Source organism: Erpetoichthys calabaricus, chromosome 18, assembly GCF_900747795.2.
Source record: "Erpetoichthys calabaricus chromosome 18, fErpCal1.3, whole genome shotgun sequence".
NCBI classification, from domain to species: Eukaryota; Metazoa; Chordata; class Cladistia; order Polypteriformes; family Polypteridae; genus Erpetoichthys; species Erpetoichthys calabaricus.
The window spans coordinates 12,615,009-12,640,994 of record NC_041411.2 but is presented as its reverse complement, the minus strand read 5'-3'; the positions used below and the strand labels follow the sequence as shown (position 1 = coordinate 12,640,994).

General features: G+C 35.8%; 1 protein-coding gene across 11 annotated transcripts in view; it reads right to left on the bottom strand.

The window, feature by feature from the left end:
- The window catches only part of LOC114669253 (membrane-associated phosphatidylinositol transfer protein 2), a 190,235-nt gene that overhangs the window by 56,812 nt on the left and 107,437 nt on the right, over window positions 1-25,986 (bottom strand). For all 11 annotated transcript variants that reach the window (XM_028825456.2, XM_051921568.1, XM_028825457.2 and 8 more), the window contains 4 exons: window positions 24,586-24,800; window positions 20,582-20,703; window positions 9,373-9,606; window positions 6,628-6,957 (listed from right to left, as the gene is read on the bottom strand). In XM_028825456.2, coding sequence (XP_028681289.1) covers window positions 6,628-6,957; window positions 9,373-9,606; window positions 20,582-20,703; window positions 24,586-24,800 — 901 coding nt within the window. The remainder of the gene's footprint in view (window positions 1-6,627; window positions 6,958-9,372; window positions 9,607-20,581; window positions 20,704-24,585; window positions 24,801-25,986) is intronic.

Genomic DNA, 25,986 nt, shown 5'->3' with positions numbered 1-25,986 from the left:
TATAAGCATGTCTATTTGATGAAATCACTATTATTTTTAGACTAAGCAATGCTGCATTAGGTAGAGCTAAATTAATGAATGAGTTATGTAATGCTACTTTTCCAAGTATGCTTGTAACTCTTGAGTTTCCATCAACAACTAGGACCCAGATGGAAAGTAGATTAAGTCTAGTTCCTGAATTATTTTAATTGTGCTTTTTCATACAGACCCTGGGAAACAACAGCAAAATAAATATTTAAAAATTAATAACCTCAAATTATTAAAAAAATAGAATAACAAGTCTACTGCACCACAGATGCAATATAAGCACTTAATGACAGTGTTCAGTGCTACTACTTAGAATGTTCAAGCCTCAAATAACCGCTACATATAGGAAGAGATCAAAGAAACTGACAGAAACAGACATCCTATAAGGAGAAAACAATGGCAAAAGTAAAAAAAAGCAATAATGAACACTTCCTCCTACAAGTATGCAAATATGCTTTTTCTTTACTCTTGCTAAGCTGTCAATATACTGTACAGTATAAGCGTGCATATTTTATTGATGTGTTGGAAATGGTATAGGACAATGAAAAACAACTAATGCATAAAAAACGCCAAAACACTAGAGACATGTGCCTAACAATCCTGAAGACAACGTGATTTGGCCACAGCCTGCATGCTGTCAATCACTGTGATCTGTGTTCTAAATTTATTTTTCCATCTAATCTGACGTAAACACCTCCTCCACAATCCCAGAAAGACAGCTAAATACAGCTTAGCTTCAACTCAGCAGCACTCTGTGAAAACAACTAAACCATCACCTTTGGGAAAGGAATAGAATGTGACTGGCATTAAAATGTTTCATCCTTCAAAGTTGACGTCAGCAGAGCTTAGTACCAAGATCTACAGATACTAAAGAAAATGGCAAAGTGCAGGAAGCATCAAAAAATGCAGAGGAAGAAGGTGCTGAAGAAAATGTCAAGATTAAAAAAAGAAGACACCCCCCACAAAAACAAAATGTACAATTGTGTGGTGCACAATAGCCTTTTAACACTAAGCACTACTTAACTATTACACACCCTACAGGGTTCCACCTACTAAAAATAGTAATTTGTATAATTTATCGTTAAAGTAAAGAGGGCAGCAGTGATATTCCACCTGATTCTTGAAGGAAAACCTTGCAGTCTTAAATTGGTTTCCTATTTCACACCAAACATTCCATGTAACATTTATTAAACATATTAGGCATTTTAAGAGCTACAATATAATCAAATTCTGTATTCAAAGATTTATTTGGTTCTATAGCTCTGCAAAACATAATCCTGTTTATCTAACTTGTTAAACCTAAACTCAAGATCATAACAGAAACAGAAGCTATTGAATACTCAATAACCAAGCATTGACAAATACAGCTTTATATTCTTCTGGTGATTAACAAAAACAACTATTTTCTTTATCTGTCAAACTTTAGATTTTAAATGAATGCGTCTGATTCCTGCCTTATATTCAATGCTTTTAGGATAGATTCCATCTTCCCAAAACCCTAAAATGAATCAACTACAGTTTCAATACACACATTGCTGTGAATTGTCCACAGATCTTAATCGAATTATTACCTACTTTAACTTCCTTAGGACACAATTTCCTAGTCCCCTCTCACTACCTGATGTATGTACGGGCTTGATTAGTGTTATAGTGTGGGTGCAACAATTAAAAAAAATACTGAAAATATTCATAATTCTTGCTACAGAATTAATTAAGTACACAAAAACAAATGTGGTAAAGTTGTTCAAGAAATACGCAGTGCTGGGCACAAGGTAGGAAACATCCATAAGATATGCTTCAGACAGGGCAGCAGACCATTAACTCAGTGAAAACACACAATATACCTTTTTACAGTGAAATGAGGATAGCCTCAGGCCTTATGCAGAAGAATGTGGAGTAAGAAGGAGTTGAAAGCAGCACGGAATGTGTTTATCAAGGGGACTGTCGAACATGATTACAATTGAACAGCTGTACTAACCTGCAAATGTCTTTGTAAATTGTCGATTATTTTAGGTTAGTTTCATAAAGGCTGGTATTGCACAATTCTATCGCTGTTAATCACACTGACTAAGCTTCATACGCACATTGAATTTATCAAACACATTCTGCATACAACTGTAAAAATGCTCTGATCCAAGATATTTAGTTATTAAGCAAAGTTACTGAATGTCCAATAAACTGAATTGGCAAAAACTTGACATTTAATTGTATTTACTGGCTCTCCGATGTGAATGCACCCCCACATTGAAACATCCCTAAATACAATCTGAGAGCACACACTCCCAACTATGCTCTTCTTTCGAGTAATTATGGAATTTATTAATACACACACATAAATTCAGGGTAGTTCAACGGTCTCAATATCACTTAGTCCAATTAGAGGAGTCTCTGCAGTTTCTCCTGGCAGCTTTAGGCACAAGGCAGGAGTGCCTATTCATCACAGAGTCCATTCACACACACCCACACTGGGGCTTCCTATTAACCTAATGCTCAAGTCTTTGAAATGGGAGATAAGGTCAAGAGTACCTGGGGTGAAGTTCACACAAATGTACACCAAGCACTGGATCCATGGAGCAGCAGTGCTTACCACTACACTGTCCTTCCTCCCACACAAACAAAAATCAGAATCTGAAATAAAGTCAGGTCTTAAAGTATAATGACCACTCAGTGATTTTACTTCTTTCAGTTTTGACCAAAAGACTGGGCACCCCCACCATATACAGTGATTGGACTGTGATTTCAAATTGGACTTATGGAACTGTGAGACAGTAGCACCAACCACTATACAGACAGCATGTCAATGTTCAATCAGTGGTCTTAGCATGGTTAAAAATTTTGAGATATGGGATTTGGTGAAAAACCCACAGAAACACAAGGAAAACATGTACATTTCACTCAAACAGTGACTGGGCTGAGAAATGACTTTCAGGAATCGTGAGTTAAAAGCACTTGCAACTGCACAAAATCAAGTTCAGTTGCCAATCAGTCAATGGTCACTTATTGTGGTAGGGTACTTACATTTGCAAACTGATGTAGTACTACATACATTCATTTAATGCTTAATGAAGCACGCAACATAATAGCAAATCTTACACCCACTCACCAATCTATTTTTCCAACCCTGAAAGTGCACTTTTGCAGGAAATTCTTAATGTGACTTTTAAAATAAACTGTCACACAGTATATAGAGTATATAGAGAGGCTTATGATTAGTTATGTTTTAAAGATGATTGAAAAACATCTTATTTTGTATTTGAATTGTATGTATACAATTAGAAAAGAACGAATGGATGATTCTTTAGTTAAGCTGTACTTCTTGTTAAATTACTTCTACGACAACCTTGAACAAAACCTATCAATCAGTAGGGTATTTTTTTATTAGCCACTGTAAACTGCCCCATCATAAATGTTGTGGATGTGTTTATCTCTGTGTGTTCTGTGATAAGCTGGTGTTTTTCCATGATGTTTTTCCATTTTTTGACTAACGCTTCCAGTGTAGGCAATAAAGTCTCATGAAAATCATACTTAGTGTGTATTTCAATGGATTCTGATTTTGTTTTTACATCTGTATAGACTCTTTCTTTAAAATTGGACCACAGTATAGATTCACGTTATATCTACTCATAATACATGTATGCAGTATTTGGTTTGTAATTAATACCAATAATGTTTAAATATATTTCTGAAAAACTTGTTAGGAATTTATAATACATGTAATTACATTATAAATTTACTCGGTTGTGAATAAGATTTTTAAAATGTTCCAGCTCTGGGTTATATGCACCTTACTACTCAAACACAAGCTGAGGCCTTTCTCTGCATGTATTCCCATAGGAGAGAAGCACACACATGCAAAACAATCCAAAAATATTGAGCCTATCTCTGCATCTGGGGACCTGGGTTCACATTCCTGGCGTCCTGGTGGAGGCACGCTGTGAATTATTAATTATTACTTACAAAAATAAAAGATGGTTTATGAACAGATTTATGTTTCTGTACTGGCCACAACATGTTTGCTGTTACATTTGCAAACAATGTTACTGAACTAAAAAAAACAAGAATAAGCTTCTGTAGTACAGTATAGAGGAAATACAAAATAAACCTTTTAAAAAAGAATAATGCTAAAGATTTTCACAGCAAGCTTGTGGATTTATAGTAGTGGATTTTCAAGGTAAATAATTTCATCATCTAGTGGTTTTAGATTTCATCTACTCAGGTCAGGTCAGGTTGGGGAGTATGCACTGGAACAGCATGTTGGCACGCCCACCACACGACAAAACAGCTTGGGATCCCAGTTGGCAACCCCCCAAGGCAGACATGCAGTCCAGTCCCACCCTCCGGAAATGACCATCTATCTGCAGCAACCAGGTATTATGTTGGCATCCCCTTGGCCTGGTCCAGCCACTCAGGTCCTCAACAATCAGGATCCTACAAGCTGGATTACTTTTGGGAAACCGCACCACAGGGCAGTAGTGCCGTACTGATGCTCCCTCACAATGCAGGTAATGTGCCTCACTCGGGACTCCATAAGCAACTGCTCATTCGACACAAAGTCAAACCAACGATACCCAAGGATTCTCCTAAGTGACACAGTACCGAAGGAGTCCAGTCTTCGTCTCAGGTTACTGGATAGTGTCCATGACTAGCAGCTATATAGCAAAACAGGAAGCACCAGGGCTCTAAAGACTTGGGCCTTTGTCCTTTTGCAGAGATTTCAGGAGCGCCACACACCCCTTTCCAGTGATCTCATTACCCCAATCCATCTACTGACTTCATAGGAAGAGTCACCGGAGACATAAATGTCACTTTTGAGGTAAGTAAACCTCTCGAGAAGGTCAACACTCTCTCAGCAGAGAGACACATTGCTGATGGTTGTGCCTAAGAGGTCATTAAAGGCCTGGCAAGTGACAATTAAATTGCAATGGAAGCACATAACATTCTCACGGGTTTTACTGTAGGATAACTAAATGATATGCTTAATATTTGGAGAGTTATGTTATGTTACTACTTTAACGGTTTTTAATTAAAATCTTGGTACTTTGCTAGTTATGGCCATTCAGCAAGCACAGTTTTAAAAAGGAGATAGTTTTTACCAACTAAATAATGTAAACTAATAGCTTACCGATTATCCCAGATCCCAGAATACTGTGGTGACCTTTGTTTGTCTCTCTGTAAAAGGTATTTGGAATCGACAGCTTTTAGCTTCATTAGCCAGAAGCAAAGTACCCTATAGTCTGAGCTACACCAGTGATAAGACAAATTTAGTTACAAATTTATAAAGAGGGGGGGATTTGACAAGAAAATTACAAACATCCTGTTGGACCTGAGCCACTGTCCATGTGTTTTAATGCAACTTCTGGATTTCACTTTTTTGTAATAATTTATTCAACTTGCATGCTTTATAAAAATAAGCTCAAGACTTTTAAACATGAAATTTCAAAATTGTCACTAGGCCACTGATAGCCATAATGGCAATGTACAGTACATTGTCTTAAATTATGAGCAGCAAAATAATAAAACTTGATGCACAACACAAAGCTGTGTTAAAAATAATAATAATAAAATTAGCACTGTATACAATGCTGGGTGGCGGCATGGTGGCTGTGGTAGCGCTGCCGCCTCGCAGTAAGGAGACTTGGGTTCGCTTCCCAGGTCCTCCCTGCATGGAGTTTGCATGTTCTCCCCGTGTCTGCGTGGGTTTCCTCTGGGTGCTCCGGTTTCCTCCCACAATCCAAAGACATGCAGGTTAGGTGCATTGGCGATCCTAAATTGTCCCAAGTGTGTGCTTGGTGTGTGGGTGTGCCCTGCAGTGGGCTGGCGCCCTATCCAGGGATTTGTTCCTGCCTTGCACCCTGTGTTGGCTGGGATTGGCTCCAGCAGACCCCCGTGACCCTGTGTTAGGGATATAGTGGGTTGGAGAATGACTGACTGACTGACAATGCTGTGTGCCTGTGTAACACTGGCAATTACAGATAACCCTACAAAATGACAATTTTAACAACACAACTTCAGCTGTGTTTACAAGAGTAGACTTTGGTTTAGTTTCTGATAAAAATGTGCATTTCTAAATTTATTTGTGGCACAAAAAAGTATACTTAAAAGAAGTGAGTAATAAAAAAAAAGAAAAAACAGGCACTAAGAAACAAAACAAAAAAGCACCATACAATGACAAAAAAATGGTGAACAAATTCCACATTACAAGATTACTACTTTGTTTTTGTAAAAGCGTAACTTCAGATAACATATAAGAGACCTCTTTATACTGTACAAGTATCACTACAAAACAAAAGCTTTAATATGTACAACTACCTTTTATTTAATTTTATTATTTGTATTTTTCTAGAAATATTAATATGTTCTTATGTACACCTTGAAAAATGCATTAGGATAATTTTCAATTTACTGACCCATACACAAAATGGGACATTTTTGCAAAATATGATTTTAGAATATATTTCAGCTTTTGTATCCACTCCACCGTAATCACATTCACACCAACATCTGATCAGTCAAACTGCTTTACCAGACTTAAAAAATTTGATGTTCAATAGCATTTGGAGGTGCCTAATGCATTACATAATATTTTATGGTGTATTTTACCTCCTCTTTTAGAAGAGCGAGAGGACTTTGAAGATGTTGACCACTGCTTAGTTAAACTACCACGTCCCTGAAGAGTGTCGGCTATGGTCACTGCAGCATCTTCAGCCTCTATTGATGACATTGCTTTTACTTCCTGGTCCTTGTCACTATGTGAAGCATTAGCACCATTTTGCTCTGCCTCCTCATTGCAACTAAACTGTGCCATCTTCTGTGCCAACATTAGCTGTGTTTCTAGCTCCAGCTGCCGAATGTCTTCAATAGCCAGTCCATACCACTCATCTTGCCAGCACCACGCCTGTCGGTGAGCATGCACCATAACTTTTCTCAATCCTAAAATAATAAAAAAAAAAAATGTTATAATGACTTTATTGTTAAACATTATTAAATACCTTCTTATAATTTAAATATTCATTTTAATTTGAAAACCAGTTATTGGTAGGAGATGACTTTGGACTTTATACATTAATTCAACAGCTGAATAACATTATATTATTTAATTACTGCTTTACTGCATTTGTTGGGATAAAATGATGATATTTATCAGTAGACAAAGCTATTATCTAAATTAACTTAAATAATGAAGATATCAAAACATTCCCATAAGTTTTATAATAGAATTCTTTGTTTTATATTAAGCATTATTTTTCTAAATCTAGTGCCATGCATTAAATCCTATCAATTATGGAGAATCCACTGCATCCACTAAATAGTATCATCTCCAGACAGAAGAGCAGCTTCAGCGACAGACTGCTGTCACCGTCCTGCTCCACTGACAGACTGAGGAGATCGTTCCTCCCCCAAACTATGCGACTCTTCAATTCCACCCGGGGGGGTAAACGTTAACATTTAACATTATACAAAGTTATTGTCTTTTTTTCACCAGCATTATTATCATTCTTTAATTTAATATTATTTATTGTATCAGTATACTGCTGCTGGAAAATGTGAATTTCCCATTGGGATTAATAAAGTATCTATCTATCTATCTATCTATACAAAGTTATTGTCTTTTTTTCACCAGCATTATTATCATTCTTTAATTTAATATTATTTATTGTATCAGTATACTGCTGCTGGAAAATGTGAATTTCCCATTGGGATTAATAAAGTATCTATCTATCTATCTATCTATCTATCTATCTATCTATCTATCTATCTATCTATCTATCTATCTATCTATCTAAAATTTGCAGTATACAATAAGATTTTTTCAATTACATACATTAATAAATAAACTGCTAAAGAAAATGTATAGATTTCCAAATGTACATATAATATTGTAAAATAAATTAACTTACAAAAGTGAGTAATTCAGATATGAAAAAGTATATCAAATGCTGTTTTTTGTTTTTTAATACCTGAAAAGATTTTTAAAATATTTGTTTTGAACTATGTAATGCTAGGCGGCACGGTGGCGCAGTGGTAGCGCTGCTGCCTCGCAGTTAGGAGACCCGGGTTCGCTTCCCGGGTCCACCCTGCGTGGAGTTTGCATGTTCTCCCCGTGTCTGCGTGGGTTTCCTCCGGGCACTCCGGTTTCCTCCCACGGTCCAAAGACATGCAGGTTAGGTGGATTGGTGCTTCTAAATTGGCCCTAGTGTGTGCTTGGTGAGTGGGTGTGTTTGTGTGTGTCCTTCGGTGGGTTGGCACCCTGCCCGGGATTGGTTCCCTGCCTTGTGCCCTGTGTTGGCTGGGATTGGCTCCAGCGGACCCCCGTGACCCTGTGTTCGGATTCAGCAGGTTGGAAAATGGATGGATGGACTATGTAATGCTTTAGTCTCCAACATGGTTGAAGACCAAGAAAACAACAAATATAGCAATTGTGCCTTTGGCATATAAGGTACTGTATTTGCAGACCAGGATTTCTGGCAGCGATTACCAGAGGAACAGAAGACATTTCAAATTAAAACTTGTAAAACCCTTTAAATCTATTCTGTCATAAAAAAAACTTGTGTAATAAAATAATTACATAAAGTAATAAGTCAGTCCTTCAGGTAGAAAGCATTTTCTATTCCATGTTCTACAGAATTAAAAGCTGCAAAGCTTTTTCATTTCAAGATGGTTAAATATTAAGGGGATAAGATAGAGTGAAAGCTCTAAAAACAGCCTGATGGCAAGACATTCTTGTTGAACACCTGGCACACACTCCTACGCAGAGCAATTACAGCTTCTTACATGTTGATAATAATGCAACTGCAACCACTGCCAAGGTCTCCATCTCACAAAAATAAAGCTATCTACTCGGACAAGTCTTGCAAAAAAATTTCCTTATCTGCATCAGACATCGCTGCACAACTGATGCAAATTCTGTAAACCCTTGTAATAATTCCATAATGAAAACAGATCTGAAAACCCACATTAAAATATGAATAATGCAGCAACCTTCATAAAGCATGTTATTTAAATCAACATTTAATAAAGTTAAGAATCAAGAAGATAAAAAAGGAAAAACCCAACTAACAGAAAATAATACTATTCCAAATTAAAGTAAAGGAAAAGAATGCAAAAGGGCATAAAACTATGGTATTTTATTTAAACGTATTGTTCAGTTATTTAAAGTTAGGGTCACCCTCAGTAAAGTATATTAATAACAAATTAGCATATATTTTGATAAAAAGATAAATATCAAAGCCCATAAAATCAAAAGAAACATTTCAAAAATGCATTCTGAAAACAAAATCAATTTGAATACTTTATGACACACGATTATACACTTAATTCAGTATAAGAAAGCTATTCAGCACTCACCTACGTCGTGGATAAACCTTTCGATTTTAGACTGCATTCCCCAGTATCGGAATTCCACTTTACAAAGTTTGTATGCACACATAATTGGCATTTTACTGGGATTGCTCTTAATCTCTTCAATCCAATTGTCTGGAAGAGGGCCCCTCCTTGTCTTCTCAGATTTGTACAACTTGGGATCTTCTTCTGCCTTGTACTCATGGGGTGGGATAGGTTCCTTGACTATATCAATTGGGTCTATAGGGCATCAAAGAAAGAAAAAAAATCTTAGCTTTCTCATGTTTTAAAAATATAGCAAAACAACTAATTCCATTTTTGGATTCCCATTTAAAAAATAATCAAAGCCATACATAGCTCAACTCAAGACTGTTTTTTGCCACAAATATAAACAGCATTTCTATATATCTCAAAATTTCATCCAGTCAGTCAGATATTACTTTTTAGTAAAGAAATTATAAACAGTGAATCATCTTCAGTTGTAATTACAAGCTACAAAGAAAGATCAAGTAAATAACGATGTGTTCTGAATGCCACATGTTATTTTTTTAGATACATATTCCACATTGGATATTGCTTGTGTGGTGGTTGCATTTTCTCCCTGTGTTTGCATGGCTTTTTCCCTTGGCTACTCTGGAGTTCCTCTTACATCAAAAATAATTGGGCTAGGTTAATTGTTAACTCTAAGTGTTAGTGTGTGCATGAGCATGTGTATGCCAAATGCTGTCAAGATGGGGCCCAGCCTCCCGCAACCTTGAATTGGAATAAACAGGTTTGATAATGGTATAGGTAAAGTTACAGATGGTAAAGGCAGGGTAAAACAGGCAGTTGGTCAGAATGTGAGTTAATTAAGTCATCTTTGAATAAATTCATGGTACTTGCACTATGTCAGGGGAAACAGCAAGTAATAAAAAATGGACTACTAATTAATTAAGTCAAGTTGGCTCATTCAAGTGATACTGGAACCTGGAAAGCACTGCCTGTGAATATGCTTGTGAATATATAGTATCTGTGAATATGTAATTGTTAAGTGGGGGACACCTAGATGATTCACAAAAATCACTGCTCTTATATCATAAAGCATAAAACTGAAATGGCAGGAAAAGTAACACAAACTGCCTGTTTGATGAACAAAAAAAATTCCATTACTTTTTCATTCACAAAATTGCATGCATCATTTAAACTCAAATTTGAACAGATTTATTTAAACCATTGTAAATGGATTTGACATTATGTAATTATGTGCATACAGTCCAGGGGTTAGCAGAAGCTAACTCAAAATCTGGTAGGTTAAAGGTATATTATATATCCAGCAACATAAACCTTTTGTTCCAGAAATAATAGAAAATGAATGATATCAGGTTGACCATCATCTAACAAGGCACTTTAAACCTCCAGGTACATAAAAAAAACTCCCATTTTCATATATAATACACATAAAGTCAGAATACAACCAATAATGTACATCCTTCTACTAAAAAGTAATTTTGCATAGTACCTTTCACCTTATACTTGCAGCTTTTTGTTGATTTATAACAACTGTAATGTAATGTAAATTTTATCTGAATCTGCTCAATGCTGGCAATGTGGTTAGTGTCACTGCACAAAAAGTTACAAGGTCAAAGGTTAAATGCCAGATTAGACGCTGTTACTAAAGATTCCCAATCTTACAAAATACTGTAACTACATGGTGATTTTCCAGGTGTTTTTGGATGCTGCTGAACTCTACAGCTTCCAAAGAAAAACATTGGCTCAGTTTGTGATTAATAGCCACTAGATGTCTCTGTCACATCTTAAACTGCTATTATTGCATTCAAGAGACAGAGAGAAACCGTTATGCAATAACATGCTGCAGAATATCACTCTGATGAATAGCAACAGCAGCCTCTTCAATTGGAGGCAGAACTCAAGAATAATCAGCCTCAGTCACCTTTGTTATATGCAGCTATGCTTCCTAAAGGGGGCTGGCAGCTTGTGAAATATTTCCAGATGTATTTTCAAGAAGATTGATTTGCTTATCTTGCCTGTTTACTGAAAATATCACAAACCAAAGATGACCACATGAGCATGCATATAACACTAAACATTTTCAGATGGCCATGAGAATGAAAATCTGCTTGATAAATCCTACAATGTATAAATCTCAGAATTTGTAACTTGCATCTGTCATGAAAAACAAGTGTTTAACGGATTTTTCCACTCTGTTAAGCAAACCTTCTAATAATATCACAGTGAACTATAGATGCAACTCTCTAATTTTAAGAACATTTTGTAAGTATGTTAAAATGAACCTATGTAGAAGGCTTAATTTGGGAATATTTACTTAGAAATTCTTATGAATGCTTAAGATGTGTCCATGAAGCAGCTTAAACACGACTACTGTATTGGCTGCCTGTCACCACACTGAAAAACTTGCTCCATAAATAAATAAAGCTAACAAACGTGGCCATTTTGTTTTTCTGTGTTACATGTACAGTTTTTAAAATATTACTGACAGCTTTTCATATTTGGAGGTAGGACGCTACAAAACTGTAAACTGCATACATTTTTTAAGAAATAAAAAAACAGTACTTCCACATAAATTCCTCTAACACTGTTAACGGGCATTTAGGAGCATGAACTAAGCAGACAGCCATCCAAAAGCAAAAAACCAAGCTGTGCAAAAAGTGAACCAAGTTCACAGTTGTTTGTAAATGATAGTCAGATGATTGACTGGAAAATGATAAGGAGAAAATACAGAAAATACTCAACTGCTTCAGCTGTGACTGCCTATGAGACTGAATTAAACTACTGTTAAATAAAACTTTCTACAGCTACTCCTCTAAAACCTAGCAAAAACACAGCAATGTCGACGTTTAGACTGCAGCATAACACTTTGAAATCCGATTACTATTTTATACTTATTATTCAGAAAAAGATTCTGTTGTTATTATGAATTTTATTTGCTATAGGTAATTACCTCTAATAGACATTCAGTTTATTTTCTTTATTGTGACAATGCACTCTGTGAATGGCCTTATATAGAATTAAGGTGCTGCATACTAAGACAAGTACAATGTTGGTTTTTGAAACATAAAAACTTAGCATGTTTGGATCCCAGTTTGATTCTGGGAGGATTCTGTTCTTTGAAAAGTCTGCATTAACTGTTCGCATTTGCCAGCATTATCCTTGCAGTTCCTGGTTTCATTCATTGCAGAATATAGCAGAATTCATTACACCATTTGAAAAATAAGTAAAGGATTCCATATGGAAATTTCAGTTTAAGAAAGGGGTATTATGAAGAATCATGCTTCTACCATCAAAATGTTAAATTGTTACATGTCTCTTCCCAAGTTTTTTTTATAGCAGGTGCTAATAAAATTTGTCTGGTATACTGTATGTCTAATGGTAATTCATCCCAGTATCAATCTGTTTTTTATGTTTTAATTTGTATTTGTTGTTTTTAATTTTATTGTTCCTATTATTCTAGATAGTTTTTAATGCTGCAAAGAACCACTTAATGCTACTATCTACCTATTTTTCTAATCCACTTATTCAGACCAGGGTGGAAGGGCAGCTGGTGCCTATCCCAGCAATCATCATGCACAAGAGAGGAACAACACCTGAACAGGGTCCCAAGTCTATCGAAGGGCAACAACACATAAAAACCCTTGTGTTAGTTTCACACCACCAGTTCGTCTAACTAGCATGTATTTGGCATGGGTGAGGAAACCCTTGCAGACATAGGGAGAACATGCAAACTCCACACAAGGAGGACCAAGGACAAGAACCATAATGCTACTATATAAAAGGAAATAAAGACTAACTGGTTGATGCAAAGCCCATGTTCAAACTCTGTGAATTCAGCTTAAACATAAAAGCTTATCTCTGCCCCATAAAAACTACAGTATTGTAAATGTGTTCAATGTGATCTTCCAAACAAGAAATGTTTTATTTCAGATTTTATGATGTACACAATAATAGAAGCCCATATAAGTACAATATAAAATAAAACTTCTTAGTTTTTTCAGCTCCAGGAGTTCAGAATTCATTACTCACACATAAATGTGCATGCTATTGCTAACTGACTAAACATGATTAAACATGTTCCACTGTGTATGCTTTTTAAAATGTAAAGGGGGGACATTCTGTTATCGTGTCATTCTTGGATTACGCATGTTACTACTGGGAAAGGATTTGGTTTCTCAAAGTTTTGGATGAACGTTAAACTCCACTTACTGTATCTCACTTCATGGCAGAGATGAAACTTAACCAAAATGTTTGAACGATATAACCAATTCATTTAATGTCTTGATGCATATAGTTCAACTTGTTAGTTCAACTACAACTGCATTTCTAGCGTTTAACACAGACTACATCCAAAAAAAAAAAAAAGAATGCAGATGGCAGAAAAAAATTAGTTTTAATTCTGTCTTATTCAAGGCAGCCATAAGTCAATAAGAGTAGCTTTTTTTCTTTAAAAAATACTACAAATACAACAAAGCAATCATCTAGTAATGAAATATTTATAAACACAACACCCTATTCAGTCATCTCTTGCCAATAGGGACAGATAAATTTAATTTCATAGCACCTACCCAAAGATTTGTCTCCATTACATAAACTTGAACACAACAACTCAAATAAATGTAAAAGTACTTGATAAGAAATACAATGTTCCATCAAGAAAGCGGTTTTCTTAAACAGGTTTCTCTAAAACTGTACAATTCATGCCACAAGAGTGTGGCTGAACTGAATGTTTTTTTGTGGTGACATTATCAAAAAGTTCCAATAACAAAAGCAATGCAACTCCAATGAAATTCCAATCCATACATTCAGCAATGGATACATCTCTGTCCCTAAATACCTAAAATGACTGGATTAAGGAATGCTGGTAGGAACAGCAATGGTAGTACACTTTGAATCAAGTGGGAAGAAAACTGATTTATTGTAGTTCTTATATGCAGCAATTTTTCCAAAGATTATGGACAAATTTAAAACAAGATAAATGTCAGGTGGAGTATCATTTAAAAATAATGGAACATCATTCACATATTAAGAAATGACACATAAACAGCCTCTGCTAAAAGTGGGAGAAATCTCTTTACTTTTTTTTTTTTTTTTTTTATTAATTTTTATTGTAATCATTCCATACAAAAAGATCAATTTATAACCAAACAAAATTGAAGACAAATCAAACCCCACCCCTGAGAAGGAGAGCTTAGCCAAAGGAGATTTGCTTAGGGCTTTGTAATAAGGCAACAATAAACAAAGGAAAGAGAGAAATAAATATATAGGTAAATAAGAAATGGAGAAGGGAATTAAATGCGGTAATAGTTATTTCTCTTATTCTAAAATAATATTGATTAGATACTGCCAGGTTTTGAAAAAATTTTGTACAGATCCTCTAACTGAGAATTAGATTTTTTCCAATTTCAAATAATATAAAACATCGGTTTCCCACTGACTTATCAGAGGAGAGTTAGGATTCTTCCAATTTAACAGAATAAGTCTGCGTGCCAAATGTGTAGTGAATGCAATTACCGTTAGCTTGTCCTTCTCCACTTCAAGTCCGTCTAGAAGAACACCGAACGCAGCTGTTAATGGGTTAGGAGGAATTGTGATACCAAGGCTGTCTGAAAGGCACTTAAAAATTTTGGTCCAAAACGATGTTAGTTTGGTGCAGGCCCAGAACATGTGGCCCAGTGAGGCAGGAGCTTGGTTGCAGCGTTCTCAGGTTGGATCTTGCCCTAGAAACATTTTGGACAGTTTTAAGCGAGACAGATGAGCTCAATATATAATTTTTAGTTGAATAATTCTATACTTTGCGCATATGGAGCTCGAGTGAATTCTCTGCTTTGCTACCTTCCACTCCTTTTCTGATATATTGATTAAGAGATCTTCTTCCCAATGTCCTCTTGGATCTTTGAAAGGTAGGGACTCTAATAGGATTTTATATAGTGCGGAAATGGTGTTTAATTCCTCGAAATTGAGCAGTATTTTTTCCAGCATTGTGGAGGGTGCGAGGTGGGGAAAATCGGGCAATTTCTGTTTAACAAAAATTCTAATTTGAACGTAATTGTTCAAAAGATGCAAATATGTTGTCTATATAAAGATCTCTGTGCATTTTAATCCCAAAACTTTTCCAGGTATTAAAAACTGGATATGTTTGCGAGGGTTGAAAGAGGTGGTTCTCTTGCAGAAGTGCCACAGATAAAAGATTTCCCATCTTAAAATGCTTTCTAAGTTGGTTCCATATTCTGAGTGAGTAAAGCACAATTGGGTTATTAGTATATTTGCGATAACTTGCATTTATTGGAGAGCAGAGCAGGGAGTATAAAGAAGTACTACAGGAATTTACTTCTATTGCAGACCAAGCCTGTGTATGTTCATTTATTTGTGTCCAGGTTTTTATGGCTTGTATGTTTGCTGCCCAGTAATAAAACTGAAAATTAGGTAAAGCCATGCCACCTTCTGCCTGAGGTCTTTGTAGGGTCGCTCTTCGGATACGTGGGTGTTTTGAGTTCCAAATAAATGAGGTTATTGTTGAATCTAACTGTTTAAAAAATGATTTATTGATATATATTGGAATGTTTTGAAATAAAAAAGGAAGTTTAGGAAGGATATTCATCTTAACAACGTTAACTCTTCCGGCTAGAGTGAGATGAAGGGTTGACCATCTATGCAAGTCTTGCTTAATTTTTTCCATACAGACGGCAAAATTTTGTTGATAAAGAGCTTTATGTTTACTTGTGATATTTACCCCTAGGTATTTAAACTGATCTGCTATGGTAAAAGGTAGGGTGTCCAATCTAATATTATATGCTTGTGAATTCACTGGAAAGAGTATACTTTTATTCAGATTAATTTTAAGACCAGATATCTTTTGAAATTCTGTTAGTGCTGTTAAAACTGCAGGGACAGTATTTTCTGGGTCTGATATATATAAGACCATATCATCTGCATATAGAGAAATTTTCTGTTCCAGTTCTTCTCTGACAATCCCCTTTATCTGATAAGAATTTTGGCAGTGAACTGCCAGTGGTTCAATGACAATTTCAAACAGCAGTGGCAACAAGGGACATCCTTGTCTGGTGCCACGTTCTAGCTTAAAGTAGTCTAAGCAAATGTTATTAATACAAACTGAGGCTTCTGGATTGGTATACAGTAATTTGATCCATGCACAAATATTCAGGCCAAACCCAAATTTCTCCAGTGCAGTGAAAAGGTAGTTCCATTCAATCATATCAAATGCTTTTTCTGCGTCTAATGATAGTAATATCTCTGGGGTGTTTGATTTTGCTGGTGAATATATAACATTAAACAAGCGTCGGAGATTGGCAGATAGATGTCGGCCTTTAATAAACCCAGTTTGATCCTGTGATATAACCGAGGCCAGCACTTCCTCCATCCTTCTAGCTAGAATTTTTGAGAGTATCTTAACATCATTATTCAGGAGTGAAATTGGTCTGTATGATGCACATTGTAACAAGTCCTTATTTTGTTTAGGAAAGACGGTGATTAATGCTTGACGAAATGTTTGAGGTAGTATTTGGTTGTCTCTAGCTTCTGTAAATGTTGCCAATAAGAGGGGAGCTAGCTGAGTGGAGAATTTCTTATAAGATTCTACGGGGTAACCATCAGGGCCTGCTGATTTCCCGCTTGGAAGTGACTTTATAGCATCTGGTAATTCTGTTAGCGTCAGAGGTTTATCCAGTTCCTCAGCACTTAAAGCATCTATTTGTGGTGTCTGTAATGTATCCAGAAATGCATTAGATTGTGTGTTGTCTTCTTTGAGCTCAGTAGAATATAAGGATTTATAATAATCTCTAAATGCGTGCATTATATTTTTATGGTCAATAATTTCTTCTCCATTCGTGTTAGTGATTACTGGTATTGCATTGCGAACTTCTTGTTTGTGAATTTGTTGAGCTAAAAGCTGATTAGCTTTTTCTCCATGTTCATAGTAATGATGTCTAGACTTATAAACTTCTATGTGCAGCTCTAGCCAAAGGCTCAAACAGGAGGGAAGAAATTGGACAATTCTGATGACATCCTCTTGTTACAGGAAATGATAATACATAAGTGAATTTTTAAATGTGACAGAAGAGAGAGAGAGAGGGGTTGGAGTAAGTCATTAGATCAAATTAATAAAGTCCACCAAAATAAATGTGATACACAAGTGACCACAGCGAGTCCCAAGTTAGATAGGCAAATGATTTATTGAAATAAATATTGGAAAGTAAAACAGAAGATTCTAAATTAGGCCAAACTCAAAGACATTAAGTAATTTGCATAAATTATCTGAGGATATATGAGACAATGAAATCCATTTTGTCCGGATTAACTAATTTCTGAATTGACTTTTCAAGTAAAATAGCTAAGATTTTTACTAATAATGTAATGAATGTATTCATGATAAAGAGGGATCTATAATTCTGACACAACATGTAGTCCTTGTTAAAGTGTATAAAGTAAGATAATTACTGTGTTGTCCATGCTAGGATAGAGGTAAGAGCTATTAATGGATGATTGAAGCATTTGAAGCAAATGTTCAAATAACTGCTGCCAAAATGCATGGTGAAAGACTGTGAGCAATCACAGTGTGAATTTTTCAAAGATTATTGTTTAGTTATCTACAGCAAATAATATCTACAGTGCATCCAGAAAGTATTCACAGTGCATCACTTTTTCCACATTTTGTTATGTTATAGACTTATTCCAAAATGGATTAAATTCATTTTTTTCCTCCGAATTCTACACACAACACCCCATAATAGCAACATGAAAAAAGTTTACTTGAGGTTTTTGCAAATTTATTAAAAATAAAAAAACTGAGAAATCACATGAACATAAGTATTCACAGCCTTTGCTCAATACTTTGTCGATGCACCTTTGGCAGCAATTACAGCCTCAAGTCTTTTTGAATATGATGCCACAAGCTTGGCACACTTATCCTTGGCCAGTTTCGCCCATTCCTCTTTGCAGCACCTCTCAAGCTCCATCAGGTTGGATGGGAAGCGTCGGTGCACAGCCATTTTAAGATCTCTCCAGAGATGTTCAATCGAATTCAAGTCTGGGCTCTGGCTAGGCCTTCAAGGACATTCACAGAGTTGTCCTGAAGCCACTCCTTTGATATCTTGGCTGTGTGCTTAGGGTCGTTGTCCTGCTGAAAGATGAACCGTCGCCCCAGTCTGAGGTCAAGAGCGCTCTGGAGCAGGTTTTCATCCAGGATGTCTCTGTACATTGCTGCAGTCATCTTTCCCTTTATCCTGACTAGTCTCCCAGTCCCTGACGCTGAAAAACATCCCCATAGCATGATGCTGCCACCACCATGCTTCACTGTAGGGATGGTATTGGCCTGGTGATGAGCGATGCCTGGTTTCCTCCAAACGTGACGCCTGGCATTCACACCAAAGAGTTCAATCTTTGTCTCATCAGACCAGAGAATTTTCTTTCTCATGGTCTGAGAGTCCTTCAGGTGCCTCCAGGCGGGCTGCCATGTGCCTTTTACTAAGGAGTGCCTTCCGTCTAGCCACTCTACCATACAGGCCTGATTGGTGGATTGCTGCACAGATGGTTGTCCTTCTGGAAGGTTCTCTCTCCACAGAGGACCTCTGGAGCTCTGACAGAGTGACCATCGGGTTCTTGGTCACCTCCCTGACTAAGGCCCTTCTCCCCCGATCGCTCAGTTTAGATGAGGAAGAGTCCTGGTGGTTTCGAACTTCTTCCACTTACGGATGATGGAGGCCACTGTGCTCATTGGAACCTTCAAAGCAGCAGAAATTTTTCTGTAACCTTCCCCAGATTTGTGCCTCAAGACAATCCTGTCTCAGAGGTCTAAAGAGAATTCCTTTGACTTCATGCTTGGTTTGTGCTCTGACATGAACTGTCAACTGTGGGACCTTATATAGACAGGTGTGTGCCTTTCCAAATCATGTCCAATCAACTGAATTTACCACAGGTGGACTCCAATTAAGCTGCAGAAACATCTCAAGGATGATCAGGTGAAACAGGATGCACCTGAGCTCAATTTTGAGCTTCATGGCAAAGGCTGTGAATACTTATGTACATGTGCTTTCTCAATTTTTTTATTTTTAATAAATTTGCAAAAATCTCAAGTAAACTTATTTCACGTTGTCATTATGGGGTGCTGTGTGTAGAATTCGGAGGAAAAAAATGAATTTAATCCATTTTGGAATAAGGCGGTAACATAACAACATGTGGAAAAAGTGATGCGCTGTGAATACTTTCCGGATGCACTGTAAGTATCAACACTGAATAATGTCTCTAAGAGAGTTTGAAGATGACTTTTCAAAGTGAAAAGAAGAAAGAAACTGTGGCCCAGGTGCTGAAAAGTTGCCACAGAGGATGTGGTTTTCCAATATGAGTGCAATGTCAAGATGCAGATCAATACTTGATAACACTTCTGGCTTGAAAAAAGTATGTATTCAGTAAGTTTTAATGCTTTTGTAGGAACCCTTATTCTCTTCAGTTTGACAACGAAAAGCAGGAGCAGGGCAAGCAATTTTTATAATTTATAATAAAATGCTTCACTTCAGAACACAATTTAATGTGACAAATTAATATATACCTTGACTGTGAAGAAACAACAGCTTAGCCTTTAATAAAAAAAAAGATAAGAATTATTGAGTCATTAATGAAGAGAAAATGCTTCTTCAGGGTGTGTTTTGGCGTCTATTATTAAACCTTTGAAATGATTTGTGTTCATTTTGATGGAATCTGGCAATATCTTAGGAAAAACAGGTAAACATATTTAGACTCATGAACAAATATTATATTATATTTTTCCCAAATTAAATCAGTGGTGATTATATTTTTAAATTAACAGACTTTGACTTAAAAGAGGTATTTCAGAAATGCATCTTGCTCATAATGAGAGTTAAGACTATATTTAAATATTATATTATGGTTACGTCATTAATCCCATAAAGTTACATACTATAAAAAAATATTAAATGTAGCCATTAAAAACATGAGATGGCTATTCATATAGCCAGGTTGGTGTCCAGATATAAACACACAGAGTCAATAAAATATGAAGAAAAACTTGTTAAGATTTTGGTTATTAAAATTAAGAAAGTTACTAAATCAAAGGAAAGTAGACAATGAAATGTCAGAATAAAACTTTCTTTTTTACAGTAATAAGTCACAAATGTTTCTTTATTAAAATATTTGAAGAAGAAAACAATAGCATCAGATTCTGTTAGCTTACCTAGAATCCTCTGTCTCTTTTCTGCAGATGAAAGATTGAATACATCAACTTGATCTCCAGTGTCAGGTTTATAGTATGTTTCAATATCGATTGAAAACTTCTCCACAAAAGGGCAGGTATATCTGACAATGATACAAAATAAAAAGGTAAAATGTACTTATTACAATCACTTAGTAAATGTTCACTATCCATCCATCCATCCATCCATTATCCAACCCGCTATATCCTAACTACAGGGTCACGGAGGTCTGCTGGAGCCAATCCCAGCCAACACAGGGCGCAAGGCAGGAAGCAAACCCCGGGCAGGGTGCCAGCCCACTGCAAATGTTCACTATAGTACTATAAAATTAAGAAATTTATCCAAACAGAACAAAAAAATAACTGAATTTTTTGACAGAGTATTCAAGTAAAACATCAGCTTTTTTGTGTATGCAATCTTGATTAAAGTAACAATATAACCAAGCAGAGTTGTGCATAGCAAAATGATAGAAATTAGGAAAATTATCCAATAACAAATTTAACTTGCAATAAAATAAGGAGTAAATTTAAATGTATTGAAAGGATCCCAGTATTTATAAGAACAATATACTATTAAATATGATAACAAGTTGTAAAACTGATCGTGTGGTCTATTGGATATGGAGTTAAATGGTAAACTAAAATTAATACAAAATTAAATCTCAGAATGTTATCCGTATCTAAAAAGGCAGAAGCAAGAGAGAGAAACAATTATCTATTGGGAAGAAGCTACTACATGTTTCCCAAAATGTTTTTAATAACCTGGTAAAAAAAACAGTGTCCTTTAACTGTGATTTTACTTCAGTAATTAAAGCCTACAGCATTCACAATAAAACATTTTCATGAGTAAGTCTAAGTCCAGACTTTAACCCCATTGTGATGTTGTGGCAGGACCTTAAATGTGCGTATAATAATTGAAAACCCTCAAATGTGGCCAAATCAAAACAATTCTGTTGAAAAGACTGGATCAAAATTTCACCACAGACATGAGAAGGACTGATTTCCTATTACCAGAAGCATATGATTGGTGTTGTTGCAATCATATATGTATAAAGTAATAAGTTGGGGGGGGGGTACAATTACTTTTTTTCACATTGGTGATGTAGGTATTTGTGAACTTTTTTCCTTCAGCCAATAAAATGATCGTTTAGAAATGTATTGCTTTACCCAGGCTGTCTTTTGTATTATGCTAAATGTGTTTGCACATCAGAAAGTGCTATGGAAAAGCAAAAATAGAGAAAATCAGTAAGGTGGAAAATATTTTTTCACAGCACTGTACATTATACTAACTACATAAGATCTTGGTAGGGTAGAAAGCAAGAAAGGTGATGAGAATGACTCCTAACTGTACTTCCTATTCTTATTGCATGTGGTGGAACATAAGCGCATCTAAGTCCATGCACATACACAAATGTGCAAAACAGAACAGTAACAAATCCCAAACACAGATAAAATTAAATCATACTTGTGCTGTGCTGTAAGAATAATGTCTGAAAGGTGACTAAAGGAAAATACAAGTCAAAGTTGATTCCACACTTGAAATAAAAGATGAACTAGACAAGCCTGTGTCAATTATTTATCAATAAATGTTTATTTAGGCGGCACGGTGGCGCAGTGGTAGCGCTGCTGCCTCGCAGTTAGGAGACCCGGGTTCGCTTCCCGGGTCCTCCCTGCATGGAGTTTGCATGTTCTCCCCGTGTCTGCGTGGGTTTCCTCCGGGCGCTCCGGTTTCCTCCCACAGTCCAAAGACATGCAGGTTAGGTGGATTGGCGATTCTAAATTGGCCCTAGTGTGTGCTTGGTGTGTGGGTGTGTTTGTGTGTGTCCTGCGGTGGGTTGGCACCCTGCCCAGGATTGGTTCCTGCCTTGTGCCCTGTGTTGGCTGGGATTGGCTCCAGCAGACCCCCGTGACCCTGTGTTCGGATTCAGCGGGTTGGAAAATGGATGGATGGATGTTTATTTAATGTTCAGCACAGAATTTCAATTTTTATGTTTTTGTTAATGTTATAAACTGTGATTGAGGTAATGCAAAGTCCTGGATTCTGGTAAAAAAAAAAGCAAATAATTATGCATACTATGGAGGTAATGCTTATTTCAAATGTCAAAAGTTCCTCATCAAGCTTAGGATTTAGTTAAATTAGGCCATGTAATAATAGGAAGTTACTAGCTCAGTTGTCAAAAAAAAAAAAAAAAAAACCTTGGTCACCAGAGGTAAATCATTCCTGGTTTGTTGTTGCTGCCCTAAAAATACCACAGTGTACGGTGTATATATATTTTTGTACACATTTAAGGAGTATACTTGTAATTTGCTCACTCTCTCAAAAGTATTTCATTGACATTCTTTGACAAAAGCATGACACTTACTGATTCTATTTTGGAATAGTCATTAAACAATTTTCAGCCCTACTTATTGCAACTATGAGTCATGAAGAGCTAGGACCTACATCACAGGACACACTAATGTACACAGCCACATTCAGATATAGTCACATCCAATTCAGAATTATTAGTTAGCCTAACTAGCACTCTTGGTTAAATCGAAATAAAGCTAATGTACATTAAATGACACATACATTGATTTGGGAAGACTGTGCAAACTCCACAGAAACAATGAGTACATCAGAATTTCAACAAAGTGGTGTGGAATTACTAGGTAGCAATAAACACTGTATAAGCAAGGATTTATGGGCTGTGGAATTTTTTTGGGTAACTTTCCATCAACGTGAGATGAACATTACTGAGAGATTTAAATTTAGTCATCCTTCATGAAAACTTTAGTTAATTTCATATTAAAACCTTTTAGGTATGTTTATGTAATGTGCCGGACCACTTGGTTACACTCTGAACAACTGTTCAGCTAGCATACATATTCTTATTATGATTTGCACCCAGAACTTGGTTGATCAACCTCCATTTTGGTTGATAATCCAAGGAGGCTGAGTACATGCCAGAAGAAAATGCCTGGTTTGTATATGAACAATAATCCCACTGCAGCATAGTGTAACATGGTCAGTAGTAAATCATTTGGAGGGAAGGTTAGCATGTAAAATTAGATTCTTATTTTATGTAATGCCTCATACTTTTGTTCCTGTTATGAACTTTAGGTTCCAAGAGGCAGTAAAGTTCATTCATTTTATTTTTCAAGAGTACAGTTTAATATAACGCCATATTCTAAATGAATGAGATAAACAGCGAAACAGCTGTTGAACTCTCAGTGGAATACCTAGAGACTACAAATACAGTGCCTATCCAATTGGCTGAAGAGTGAAAAGGCTTTGACTAAGGATCTGATGAGCAGCTTTTGGCTCTCACATGGATTTTGGAAACTTCAACACCTGCAGAGCCATCTCTTGTAAATTAATACCATCTCTCTCTAAAGTCAGTAATCATCCACCTATTAGGAAATATAAGGAGAATAAAAAACTTCCATTGTCACTATTTCAATATACTCCAAGATACTGTTTAACTTGTACTTTCTCCTAAGAAACTATGTAATTAAAATAGGGAAATAATCTGCCACAAGTACTGCATGCCATTTATTATGATGCTTTAAAAGCATCAAACACTGTCAATTGAGAAGCTTTATTATAAAGAGCATGTAAAACCATGCAAAAGTAGTACGTTAGCTATCTACTTTGTGATTGCTTGCTTCTCACACTAGTGAGAAACATTATGTTTATAGTCATTGCGTCACTATAACATTAAGCACTATTTTTCAAAATATAATGAAAGAATAAAACAAAAAAAGTAGTACACGTACCAAATATGAATACAATGCATGAAACACAAAGTAAGTTCAATTATACATAGGTAAACATCACATCACTCTACTGTTAATTTATAGCCACTGTTAAGAGTTTCTTGGAATATGATATAGTTAATAGTATATTTGGTGCTGCACTACTACCTGCAAAAATGACACCTTGCATCCATCTACAGCTCACTGTATATGCAAATATATATGCTGCAGAAAGATTTTTAGCTTACCTTGTTCGAGTATAGGGGTAGGCATTCCAAGACTCTTCTTCCACTCTTAATGCAGCTTTTGGTAATATGGACCGGAACCAGCTGGGAATATGCATACCTATATGATACACTTTATGAGTGTACTGACCGGAGCCACCAGGTCCATCAGTGTAGGGATGATTTTTTAAGATTTCCACTCCACTGCCCTCGCCACATGTTTCCTCTCGGCTCTTTTTCTGAAATAATAATAAAAAAATATGGTTATATTAAGAAAATTGCTATTTATATCTTTGTTGTCTTATGTAATGTATAGTATTGCACAAATTTACAGAAGCTGCTTTACCCTTAACTTTCATTTCATAATGAAGTTTTAATGAAGGATTTACTGTTCATTATCTTTTTATAGCTTTCCCCTATTTTATTGGAATCAATTATCTTTCATTTCATGATCTTCAGTGAGCTACGTAGGGAAGCCCATGTCTGTTGGGTGTAAGCACAACTTCATAAGAGATTCAACAGTTCAGAGAATTTAAGCTCCGCAATTGTCTTTGCATGCCGTGCCATTAAAATCTCATGACTTGATTAAGTTTTGAATTCCAAATACCATGAAAAAAACAATTTGTGGAACACAAGATCAAAGCAAATCATTAGGTTAGATGAAGTGGTGAAAAGAAGAAGCATACAAAGTAGAAGAAGCAATAGCTTGGATAGGCTACAAGAAACAGTGACTACAGACAGAAATGAAGAATTTTGAAGGTCAGAAATGTATACAAATAGGAGTGAGTGGAATAAAAGAAATGAAACAAAAATAAATAAAATATATTCTCTAAGTGAACTATAGTAAAAAAATATATTTTAATCTATATGTAGATCTGTTAGTTCTTCAAAAATATATACCACTTTCCAAGACACCTGATTCCTTACAGATTAAAAAATGGTATTAAATTAAAGTGAAGAGTCACAAGAGAAGATTCACGATTATTATACCAGAATGCAGGTTATTTAAAGCCTTTTAATTAAAAGTGACTTCAGAGTTCAGCAGATAAAAACACAAAACAGGGCCCTTGGCCTTAAAAGGGCTGTGACTTGATTAAAATATCCTATCACTTTGTTATCACTATCTGCAAGAACAGTAATTTAATATGACAAACAAATGACTGCTTTCAATTAAAAGCATACAAGGGAAAACATAATAAAGATGAACAGACTAGGTGCTGCGATGTTTAAAGGGACATAGATTAATGGCAATTACATTTATTTTTCTAGTTGAAAAATATGAAGGTTTTTTATTTGTATTTAACTATGATTTTGTAAAATTTTAATTCCTTTCTGAGCCATGACTAGGTTTGTTATACTAGGGCAGCATAAATTGATGTTTTCTCAAACAGCTGTTCAGCTCAATTAGAATATTAGACATTATTG